Consider the following 12709-nt stretch of genomic DNA (forward strand, 5'->3'; position numbering starts at 1 on the left):
AGCGAGAGGTCTGTGGCAGTGCCGGTCAGGAAAGAGGGGGCTCTTTCCTGCCCCGAAGAGGCCATTAGACCACCAGGGCAGGACGATAAGGTACAGGAGGGGAGGGGAGGAGAGGACACTATGAGGCCCACTCGCTTGCCTGCAATCCAGCCTGCCCGCAAACCTGGACAAACAGGCAGGCTGGAAAAACCCAATCGGACATCCTGTGGTGTTCTAAAAAAGAGGTCATGTTCGGGTAAAACCGGACATATGGTAAGCCTATTCCCCCCCCCCCCCCCCCCCCCCCCCCCCGCCACCATCACATGCAAAAATTTCACTTCTACAACACAGAAATGTCCTGCAGATCACCTTCTCCCTTCCTGTGACTACAGCTGTCTTCCATTTTTCTGCCATCCCATTGACTGAATCCTACCCACTGTCTGCTGCTATTTACAATTGAAGAAGGCAGGGCAGGCTCAGTCACACTGTCAAAGACAATCACTTACTAGAATGCAGGGTTATATTAGTTCTGCACATTCCAGGTGGGTTCAGCATATGTTTTGAAGACCTCATTGAGAAGAAGGAAGAGTGGGAGGAGGGGATGAATGATGCATGCAAGAAGAATCTGATGTATTTGCCTCACTGGGCAAAAATTAGCTAATGTGAGGCTTCACAGAGCATGGCTCACTCTACTTCTGTTAATTTTTTTTGCTGTGCTTTTTTTTTTTAGGGAGACTCTGGGGGTCCCTTAGCCTGTTTAGGGCGGGAGAACAAGTGGTATCTGACGGGCATAGTCAGCTGGGGAGAAGGTTGTGCACGGCGCGGACGGCCCGGAGTCTACACCAGAGTCACAGCACTTTCTGACTGGATCCAGCAACAGATGAACCTGCAGATCTAAATCATAATTGGAAATACTGTATTTTTCATATTACTTAGTGGGGCCAACTAGCTCCATTGTTTTCATGACAGGTTAATCCAATCCTGGTTTTACACATTGTAGGCCATGATGTGCACCTCAGCTTCCTGGCGGGAACTCAGTAAGGAAAGCAGAAGTATAAGTCCCATGGCATAAACCCAGGACTGGTCACCCTGACCTGTAAAAAGATGGGCCTAATGAAAACCATCCAATCTAGACTGCAAACTTGATTGTGGGATCCAGGAATTTTCTTACTTGATAGACCAGTTACAGGCTTGCCTAGTATTCCACAGGACTTGGTCTGCCATAGTGTTAATGCAGCTAAATTAATCTTAGCTTCCTGTTGGAAATCTGGGGCAACCCCTCCATTGTTAAATGGATAAATAAGCTGTATTATATTTGTGAGACTAAGCGATTAACAGCAGAGCATAGACAGGTTTTATCTAAATGGGCGAAAGCTTGGGGAGTTTTTCTTTCACATTGCTCTCCATAAGTTAACTTATATCTTGTGGATTAGGGGCCATCATGGAGTGTGTGCCTGTGGCATCCAAGCAAATGTGTGACCCCTTAAAGTGTGTGTGGGAGAGAGGTGGGGGGAGATACAGACTTTTAAAAAGTTTATATTAGAGGTGAACATTCTGTCCTTGTCGGTTTACCATAAAGGTTTATTTGTTTGCTTCTTCATCGCTTGAGCAGGGATAGATAGAACTAGGGTTACCATATGGCTCCAGAAAAAGGAGGACACATTAATCCAGTCCTGGCTTTGCTTCCATTGAAAGCAATGGAAGTAAAACCCAGACTGGCTCAATCTGTCCTTTTTCTAGAGCCATAAGGTAACCCTGGATAGAACTATGTTCCTTGTTTTTGCCTGTACCTGACTACATTCTTGTTATATAGCTGGCATTATGTTTGTATCAATTTATTTTGGAACATGCTGTTAAATAAAGACCTCTAAAAATTAAAAAAAAAAAAAGACCAAAACAAATAGAGCCTAAACATGATGAGAGGCATACCGGATGAAAGCAGTCTGCAAATTCAAGACCTGATTAACAAAACCCTTTCCCATTGTGTATCTTTTCACTAACCACTGAGTGAACTGGATTTATGAACTGTTATTTATATTAATAACTAGTATCTCCAATAAGAGTACATAAGCTTTTATTTTCATATATTGATTGTTTATTCAAATTCACCTGATGATGTCACGATCTACATCCCATTTAAACATGACCTGGCAGAAATTACTAAAGAAAGCAATGACAGCTTTCATATTATGAACTCATGGGCGGATGCTTTTCAACTGAAACTCAATGCAGACAAAACACAACGAGGTGTATTTTCAAAGCACTTAGACTTACAAAGTTGCATAGTAACCTATGGAACTTTGTAAGTCTAAGTGCTTTCAAAATGAGCCCCAATGTCTCATTCTCTCATCGCAACATAACAAATACAAGCCCACTCATTTAAATATCCCAAACTTTACCCTTGCTGTCTCAGAAAGTCTGAAAATTCTAGGAGTTACAATCAATCGAAACCTTACATTAGAGACCCATACGAAAAACACAACAAAGAAAATGTTTCACTCAATGTGGAAACGCAGAAGAATAAAACCTTTTTTCCCCAAGAGAAACATTCTGCAGATTGGTACCAACAGAAATCAAACAAAATAAAACATGGAAAAGAAAATAAGATGATACCTTTTTTATTGGACATAACTTAATACATTTCTTGATTAGCTTTCGAAGGTTGCCCTTCTTCCTCAGATCTGAGGAAGAAGGGCAACCTTCGAAAGCTAATCAAGAAATGTATTAAGTTATGTCCAATAAAAAAGGTATCATCTTATTTTCTTTTCCATGTTTTATTTTGTTTGATTTCTATTGATAACCTTAAGAGTGGACTAACACGGCTACCACACTCCTCTACTGCAGATTGGTACAATCCTGGTCCTATGCCAACTAGACTATTGTAATGCTATCTATGCCGGGTGCAAAGAACAAATTATTAAAAAACTTCAGACTGCACAAAACACGACAGCCAGACTCATATTTGGCAAAATGAAATATGAAAACGCCAGACCCTTAAGAGAAAAATGACACTGGCTTCGATTAAAAGAACGCATTGCATTCAAGGTTTGTACCCTGGTTCATAAGATCATACATGGTGAAGCTCCGGGATATATGTCAGGCCTCATAGACCTACCAAACAGGAACTCTACTAGCTCATCTCGTACGTTCCTGAATCTACATTATCCGAACTGTAAAGGACTAAAATATAAACTAACATATGCATGTAGTTTCTCCTATATAGCCACCCAAATCTAGAATGAACTACCAAAAACCATAAAACAACCCACGACATAATTCATTTCCATAAATTATTGAAGACCAATTTATTCAAGAAAGCTTACCATAACAACACACCCTAATTGTCAATTAACAAGATGTACATTGGACTTTCACAATATCTCATTTTTTATTTCCTTTCGCTCATACTAATTTTGAAGTTTAATATTCATGATTGTTTCAAACTAAGTTATCCCGATTTTTATTATACGATGAACTTTCCTTCCTGAATACTTACTCCATTCTGTCTCCTCTACCTTAACTATATATTTCTTTTTTTTCCGGAACTGGTAATCACCATTACGGAAATATGTAAGCCACATTGAGCCTGCAAATAGGTGGGAGAATGTGGGATACAAATGTAAATAAATAAATAATGCATATTAGTATTTCATGCCTAGTGCTATAACATTCATACTACCATTCATTCTATTCAATACTCGTGTCTAATCCCTTTGCTATTTATCCCGCTACCAGAAGCACAATGTTCAACATCAACCTTAGGACTATTTAATACACTCTATTCTAATTTATTGCTTTGCTAGGTAACTCCCTTTCGAGCTTGCTGCCCGAAGCAAAGCCTTTGACATCAGTCCCAGGTCTTTTTGATTCCAATCAGTTCTAATGTTGCTTTGCTGTGAGTGTTGAACTGTGCGGTAACTCCCTTTCGAGCCGTCCCTTCACTTCTATACGTCTTCTTTTGTAATCTTCAGCTTTTACACTGTTTGTTCTGCCAGACGCTTAGTTTTTAATTGTATACTAGCAACATGGGCGTTTCTCTTTCTCTTGATTATTTTATTTTACTTCAAAGTCACTCTGTATTTGGTGAGGTAACCTTTCTTCAGTGCTGATATCTTAGAAGTCACAGCTGCCCTACTCGTTTCTATACTTCTCCTATGTATCTCGTATCTCTCTTTACTTTTGTAATCACTGAACTCCTACCTTCCTTGTAGTTGTTCTTCCTGCTTGGCTGTGCCTGGTGGATATCCTCTCCGGTACTTTGAAAATGGCGCTCGTCTTCTTAACTCTCTGCTTATGCGCAGTGCTATCTTTCGGTGTCTCATGACACTCCCTGTGTTTTATACTCCCACCCAGTCTACTTCTTTATTCAAACCCCTAGGGGTCACTCTTTGCCATTCGTATATGATGCGTTGTTCTATCTGCATTAACCTTTGTAGTACATTCCCCCCTCTAGTCAAGTCCATCTGTATTAACTTTAATTGCTCTATAGTATGTCTTTTAGAAAGCCAATGCTTAACTATTGGAGTATCCACCTTCTGTAATCGGATGTTGCTGAGATGTTGAGCAATTCTGTACTTTATTTTCTTGACTGTTTGTCCTATATATAACAGGTCACATGGACATTGTATAGCATATATGACAAATGCAGATTCACAATTGGTAGTTGACATAAGTTGAAATTCTTTTTGTTTTGTTTGATTAGGGATCTGAATGCTTTGTGTTTCTATGGTGTGTGCGCAATATGTGCACCCTTTGCATTTGAAATGACCTCTCTGTTCTTTATTTCTCTCTGGTTTTTTAACTTCTCCCCTAGATTTTGTCCTCTTCTAAATGAGAACTGAGGATGTTCTTTGAGCATTGGATGTATGCCTAACATGGACCAATGCTTACGTATTATTTGCATGACTTGGTGGGATTGTGCTATATATGGGAGTATGCAAGTCATCTTGGATTCTACTTTCTGTGTTCCCTTACTGAACAACCATTGTCTCTGGGCATTATATCCCCTTTTAAAGTCTTTAGATATTATTTTTCCTGGATAGCCCCGCTTTGTGAATCGTTTCTTCATTTGTGTGGCCTGTTTTATGTACTCTTGTTTTTGTGAGCCATATGCATCTGACTCTTAAGAATTGTCCTGCAGGGATTCCATTCTTTAATGAAGTAGGGTGGTGGCTCGAGTAATGCAATAGAGTATTTCTTTCTGTGGGTTTCCGGAACATTTTAGTTTCAAACACTCCTGCGCTGTTAGTTATCTTTACATCAAGGAATTCCACCTCGTTTTTGCCTATGTTAACTGTAAATGTTATGTTTGGGTCACACTCATTCAAATATTGAAGAAACTCTTCCAGTACCTCTATCTTCCCATTCCAAATTAACAGGAAATCATCGATGTATCGCATCCATTGTGATATATATCCCTTATATCTGCTAGAATACACATACTTCATCTCGTAGTTGGCCATATATAAATTAGCCACAGTGGGAGCAACTGTTGCTCCCATGGCTACTCCTTTCACCTGCAGAAAGTAATTTTCTTCAAAAGCAAAGTAATTATTAGTATTCACTTTCTCTGCTAAGATATTTAGCAAGGTATTTTTTTCTTGGGAGTACTCCATTGTGTTCAATTGCTCTGTAATTAAATCCAATGCTGTTTGCTGAGGAATGTTGGTGTACAACGCAGTCACATCCAGGGTCACTAGAATGATGTCCTGTTTACTATGGCTATTCAGCTCTTCCAATTTTTGTAATAAATGAGTAGAGTCCCTTATGTAAGATCTAATGTTCGGAACTGCTTTATTCAAATGATAATCTAAATATTATGAGAGGGGTTCCAGTATCGACCCTTTCCCGTTCTCAATCGGGCGACCTGGAGGGTTGATGACACTTTTATGTACTTTAGGCACAAAGTATATGTTAGGTACTTTGGGAAAAGGTCTATCTAAATATTTAAATTCTTTATTATTGATAGTACCCTTTTCAGAAGCGTCTATCAAGATGGCATGTATACTGGATGCATATTCTAATGTGGGATCACTACTCAATCGTTGATAAAATGTTGTATCTTGTAATTGTCTTTGTGCTTCCCTATTATAATTGTGTTTATTCTGTACTGCTGTTGCCCCTCCCTTGTCCGCTTGAGTGATTACTATTTCTTCATTGTTCTGTAGTTGCTTCAGTGCTGCTGTAAGATTTTTGGTTAAATTGCTATGTATAAATGTCATAGCTCTCTCCATATTGTTTATATCTTGTAACACCCATTTTTGAAAGGTGTCCACTGCACTATCCACATGTCCTGGTGGAACCCAGGTAGAAGGCAAGTGGTATCTTGGTGAAAAAGTGTCTTCATTGCCCCTTAAGGGCTTTCCTGCGCCCCCCTAGCTACGCCACTGACAATCAGACCAATGAGGATAGTGAAATCCCTCCCACAAGGGCAGAGAAACAAAAGCAGACAGCCAATTGGCTGGGGAAAGCCCCTATGATGTTAGCTGTGTCAAAAGTGACATCAGTGAGGAGATGGATTTTAGCCTCAAATGGCATAAAACAAGAGGGTTTCAGGAGCTACAGGAGAAAGGTGCAGCCAGCAGTGGAGCACTGCAAGGGAAAAGAGAGAGAGAGAGCAGCAGCAGTGGGACATTAGAGCTGGCAACATAATTAAAATGATGCCCCTTTTTCCGTGGGCATGTCAGAACATGGACGCTTACCGAGAGACTGCTCTGTGCATGTGCTAGGTGCTTTCCCTACCAAGCCACTTGCAGAATTTCCATGCATCTAATTTCCTTTCGATTTCTTTTGGGCATGGGTCGCTGTTTAGAAATTGGTAAGTTCAACCATGTCTATAAACACACGCAGTATTTAATGGTGACTTTTGAGCATTTGCCCCTTAGACAAGCAGTTGAACAGTAATACCAGAAAGCAGCTAGCTTTAACCGAGCAGGGAGAACAATGTCCGAGAATCCTGAGAGTTGAAGTCCATAGCCCTGTTCTCCAGTCCAGGAGTGGAAGAACTGAACCAATCAGAGAGTTAGGTCTATAGTGAAGCTCTTGAAGCCTAGGAGCCATGCCTGGCATTTAAAAAATACACTTCCCTGGAAAGAAAGGATGACAGGAAAAATAGACAGGTCAGGTGACGTCCAAGGCTAGAGGCCCCTGAAGCACCTGCGCACTTGAAGCAGGTTATAGACTAGAATTCCCAGGAAGAGGGCCCTAAAGGAAGAGTAAGCTACAGGAAATGGAGGCATCTCTTGAAAAGCTTCAACACTGAAATCTTCTTAAACCAGGGAGGCTGAGAATCTGCATTGAGGGCGAGTTGTATTAAAATATTGCACTAGCATTTCTATGCTTGAGGTAGTCAGGCCAAAAGTAGCCAATGGCCAGTTTCTTTTTCTTGAACCCCAGTTGGTGAAAAGAAAAGAAGGAATCGGAACTGAAATAAAATGTATTGATTTATGTTGCTAAGAAGCCATATACCAGAGATAGATGATCTTTTACCAATCTGGTAAAAAATGGCCTTAGTGCACCCTCATACAGATCTTTCCTGCGCACTAAAGCCATTTTTACCACAGCTGTAAAATGGCCTCATGTCCTTTTTTGTATTAATGGCCACATGCTAGTTTTCTCATTAGTGTGTGGCCATTACAAAAGATTAGCTCATGAGTCTTTACCACCACCTATTTTGTAGGTGGTAAGGTCTCACACACTAATCCTGCACTAATCTCTCAGTGCGCGGCCCTCCACCCCCCCCCCCCCCCCCAAGATATACCACCTCCGCAAAAATATTTTTGAATATTTTAGTGTATGGTTTGCGCACACACATTCAAAAAGTACCATGGGACACCTCAGCGCACCCCATGATTTCTCATTTTAAGCTGCGGTAAGCACACATTAGTGCTTACCACACTTACCGCAGCTTGGTAAAAGGGCCCCATAATGATTTGTTTTGTATGGGATTTCAGTTATTATTTTGCTTTAAACCTTTGAGTTGCTGCCAGTTGGAGCTGTGTAAGAGAAAACTTATAATAAAAGACCCTTTTACTGTGGTTAAATGGAAATCCTGATCATTTGATTGCTGTGGATTGAATTTTAGGAGGCCTAAATCTTTCTAATGTGCAAGAATGTAAAGCTCTTAAGGCAGAAGTGGTTCCAGATCATCATAAATATCAACAAGGATTATCACAACATCTATCATTAGTAACGTATACTTATATTTAAAATCAAGCATGGTACTTGAAGACTGGAGGGTGGCCAACATAATGCTAGTTTTTAAAAAGGGTTCCAGAGGTGACCCAGGAAATTATAGACTAGTGGGCCTAACATCAGTACCAGGCAAAACGGTACAGACAATTATAAGAACAAAATTACTGAACATATACATAGGTATGGATTAATGGAACAGTGGTGTAGCCAGACCCAGTATTTTTGGACGGGCCCAGAGCTAACTTAGATGGGACCTTCCACAGCACTCCATAGGCCTCCCCCCCCCCCCAAGATATTTTTAAAATTATAGATTTTTTAACCTACCCCACATCAACATCTCTCCTCCTCCATGGCGTCCCAGCAGCTGACCACCCGGTCACTGAACCCCGTCCTTCCCTTGTGTACCTTATAGACGTCCCTGGCGCCTGCAGTGATTCAATTATTGCTGCCTATACCAGCTCCGCAGGCTTCCATCAGCCGGGTCTCATCAGACAGGAAATGATGAAAGCAAGAAAAGAAGAGGAGCACAAAGAAAAGACGAACCATAAAGCTAAAAAAAAAAAAATTCTTTTTTCTTTCTTACATTGTAACCTCCAAATTCTTCACTTAGCAAATGTAACTATGTTGTCCATCCAATATCAAGGAGTCCATCAAGTCACGTGTTTGAGTTGTTTCTTCCCACGTCCCATGATTTGCTGCCAAGCCAAATCAGTTCTGGGTTCTGATATTGCCACTGCTGACTTAACCGGTTCCGGTACCTTTTCACAGCCTAAGGCCCACAGTGCTGACCAGGCCTCCTCCAGTGTCTTCACCTTCCGTGATTTTCCCGCCACAGTAAGCCATACTGTAAAGGGAAAAAGCCATCTGTAATGAATCCCCTGGGTCAGCAGAAACTGGGTAACCTCCCGGAAAGATCTGCGCTTTTGGAGGGTGGACCACACCAAGTCCTGGTAAACTCCTATCTTGCAGTTTTTCCAAACAATTTCAGACTGTTGTCGTGCTTTAGCTAAAATGCACTTCTTAGTAGGGTAATCCGCAAAACAGATTACAATGTCTCTTGGCACAGTTTCACATAGTGGGCCTAGAGCCTTATGAACCTTCTGAATATGAAAGTCCATTTGTCTCTCCTTGCCGGACAAGTTCAGCAGGTAAGAGCAAAATTGCTGTGTTAAAAGGCACAGTTTCAGGAATCCCTTTGAAACGCAAATTACATCTTCTGGACCTGTTTTCCAGGTCTTCCACCTGCTCTCTCAGCTCCTGTATCTCCAAACTGTCTTTAGTCACGGAGTTGTATAGCACTCCCATATCACTCTTAATAGATTCAAACCCCTCTTCAATCTCACTTACTTGCAGTGGTGTGCTGGAGCAGGCTCGCAAGAGCCGGTTGTTAAGTTTTTAAGAATTTTGGGAGCCGGTTGTTAAAGTAGGGCCCTCCATGGCTACTTTAACAACTGGCTCCCAAAATGTGGGCTTGGGCCCCCTGCTGAATTCTCTTTTACTTTGCTGATGGGGATGCTGAGCCATGCCAGCCAAGTAAATAGACTGCTGCTGCTCCTCACTCCTTGTTTCCAGCTCTGAGCAGCAGGCTGGGACTTCTCCAGCATGTGTGAGAAGTTTCAGCATGCTGCTCAGAGCAAGACGTTGGGAGTGGTGACAGTCCATTTATTGGCTGCCAGCAAAGGTATGCCTAGCGTGCCCGCACGGAGGGAGGAGAGAGAGGCAAGTGTTGCTCCCCCCCACCCCGGCCACCCCTAGCCCTTCCAACTGCAGAGCTGGCTACGTCCGGAGAAAGAGCCTGTTAAAAATTTACCAGCACACCCTTGCTTACTTGGGTGCCTAGGTCGCCAATTATAGCTCTATCTTTTAAAATATCCTGCACATCTTTGCAGACCCCCACCAAGCATGCTTTCAGTTCTTGGAACCAGCCCACCACATCTGACTTGGTAATCTCTCCAGTATCCTCTAGGGCCACGTCCTGCTTTTCGTCCTCTGAGTTGGAGGGGATCTACGCCATCTGTTTCACACTTGCTCCAGGCCCCGCCGGGTCTGACTTTTGTTTCTCACTCTGCTCCACCAAGTATCGGAATCTTTCCAAGCTGTTCTTAGGCGGCATGGATTCGGGGAGCACTCCAGCACCAGTTCGCCAATTTTTATCAAGAGAAATTCAAGGGAGATGCTTTTAACATCAATTGCCCCTACGGAGCCTCGCAGTTATGCTGCCATCCCGGAAAGTGTCACTTCCTCCCCCTGTACAATGAACTTCTTGTATTGGAGATACTTCCAAAATTCCTTGGTTGTTGCCCATTTTAGTGCAAGCAAATTTAAATGCACTGCAGGTTTTGTCATTTTTCTCAATCCTCTGCTGACAAATGTGATAACTCTTTCTGACCCATTTTGGATCTGACTTAAAATTGCACCAAGCCCTTTATTGCTAACATTTGCTGTCAGTATAAATGGAACTTCAAAATCAGGAAATAATTAGATTGGTGCTTGTAGCAATTTCTGTTTCAACTCCTCAAATGATTTTTGGCAATTTTCATCCCATTCAAATGATGTTTCCTTTTCTTGCTTTTTAAGCTTTCTGGATAATCTGTACAAAAGTGTGGTGATATGTGCAAAGTTAGCAATGAAACATCTATAAAAACTTGCAAAACCTAGGAAGCTTCATACTTCTTTCTTAGTTGTTGGAATTTTCCATTCTTCTAGCACTCTGTTTTTTTTCCAGATCCGTCAAAATACCTCTCTTTCATACGATGTAGCCAAGGAACCTCACTTCATTGCACATTAGTTTGTATTTGGTTGGCTTCAGTTTTAGCCCTGTCTCTCTCTCTCAGTTTAGGAAATACTTTATCTAATCTTTCAATATGTTGCTCAAAAGTACTACTACTACTACTTAACATTACGCAGCGCTGTACAATTTAACATAAAAGGACAGGCCCTGCTCAAAGAGCTTACAATCTAAAGGACAAGTGAGTAGACGATACGATGGGGGCAGTCAATTTGGGGCAGTCCAGATATCCTGAAGCTAAGAGTTAGGTGCCGAAGGCAGCATTGAAGAGGTGGGCTTTAAGCAGAGACTTGAAGATGGGCAGGGAGGGGGCTTGACGTAGGGGCTCAGGAAGGTTGTTCCAGGCATAGGGTGAGGCGAGGCAGAATGGGCGGAGCCTGGAGTTGGCAGTGGTGGAGAAGGGTACTGAGAGGAGGGATTTGTCCTGTGAACGGAGGTTTCGGGTGGGAACATAAGGGGAGATGAGGGTAGAGAGGTAGTGAGGGGCAGCAGATTGAGTACATTTGTAGGTAAGAAGGAGGAGCTTGAACTGAATGCGGTATCGGATTGGAAGCCAGTGAAGTGACCTGAGAAGAGGGGTGATATGAGTATATCGGTTCTAGCGGAATATAAGACGTGCAGCAGTAGTGGAATATAGTCACCATGTACTGTTTCCATAAAGTGTTGAAAAACTTGCTGGTGCATTACAGAGTCCGCATGGCATCTTTGTCCATTTGAATAATCAAAATGGTGTTGTCACTGCAGTCTTTTTAATATCTTCAGGCGCATTCCCATTTGGAAGCATCAAGAAGTGAGATCAAGTGATGTCAACCATCTTGCTTGACCCAGAGAATCTAGGGACTCATCTATTATAGGTAGAGGGAACACATCTTTGATTGTGATGGAACTTAGTTTGCGGTAGTCACAGCAAAAGCACAATGTGTCATCCTTCTTCTTTATGACCACTGCAGGTGATGCCCAAGCACTATTACTCTTTCTCAAAAGTCCTTTATTTACCAATCCATAAACATGTTCTTTAAATTTGTTAAATATGTATGGGGATGCTCTTCTGTATGGTAACTTAGGGGCCCTTTTACTAAGCTGCGTAGATGCCTATGCATGCCCAACGCGCATCAATTTTGAGTTACCACCCAGCTACCATATGGCCCTTGTGGTAATTTCATTTTTGACGCGCGCCCGCTAGGCACACCAGAAAATATTTTATTTTCTGGCGCGCAGGAGGTAATTGGGCGTTGTCATTGTACACGCGTAGACCATTACCACCTGGTTACCGCGTGAGACCTTACCACTAGGTCAATGGCTGGTGGTAAGGTCTCAGACCCAAAATGGACGCATGGCAATTTTCATTTTGCCGCGTCCATTTTCGGCAAAAATTTTAAAAGGCATTTATAAAACGTAGAAAGGCACGCCCAAAAGATGCGTCTACACTACTGCAGGCCATTTTTCAGCGCGCTTTTGTAAAAGGGTCCGTTAATTTGTGTGGCATAACCTGTATCAATTTCATGCGTTACTAAAGATGTAGACCCAATATCATTATTGTCAATAGAGAAGACAGGTTTATGCTTCAGCAATAAGATTTTTTAGCTGTAAGGACTGTTTCTTAGTTAACTTGTCCCAACATTTACAGGTGGTATCTCTTCATTATTTTTCTCATCAGTGCTAATATCCTTATTAAATCACTTGGTAATGATTCAGAAAAGTTAATTGTAAATTTTCTGGATACATGATTTCAGCTGGCTTCTGTAATTC

The 12709-nt window shown here is 41.8% G+C and overlaps 1 protein-coding gene across 1 annotated transcript in view; it reads left to right on the forward strand.

Annotated features, from left to right (window-relative positions):
• LOC115471341 (suppressor of tumorigenicity 14 protein-like) overlaps nt 1-2221 on the forward strand; it is a 66177-nt gene extending 63956 nt beyond the window's left edge. Inside the window, exon 20 of the mRNA XM_030205042.1 lies at nt 710-2221. Within this exon, the coding sequence (XP_030060902.1) occupies nt 710-877 (168 nt within the window). The 3' untranslated portion in view covers nt 878-2221. The remainder of the gene's footprint in view (nt 1-709) is intronic.
• Nucleotides 2222-12709: the final 10488 nt, after the last annotated feature.

Source organism: Microcaecilia unicolor, chromosome 5 (assembly GCF_901765095.1).
Source record: "Microcaecilia unicolor chromosome 5, aMicUni1.1, whole genome shotgun sequence".
In the NCBI taxonomy this organism is placed as follows: domain Eukaryota; kingdom Metazoa; phylum Chordata; class Amphibia; order Gymnophiona; family Siphonopidae; genus Microcaecilia; species Microcaecilia unicolor.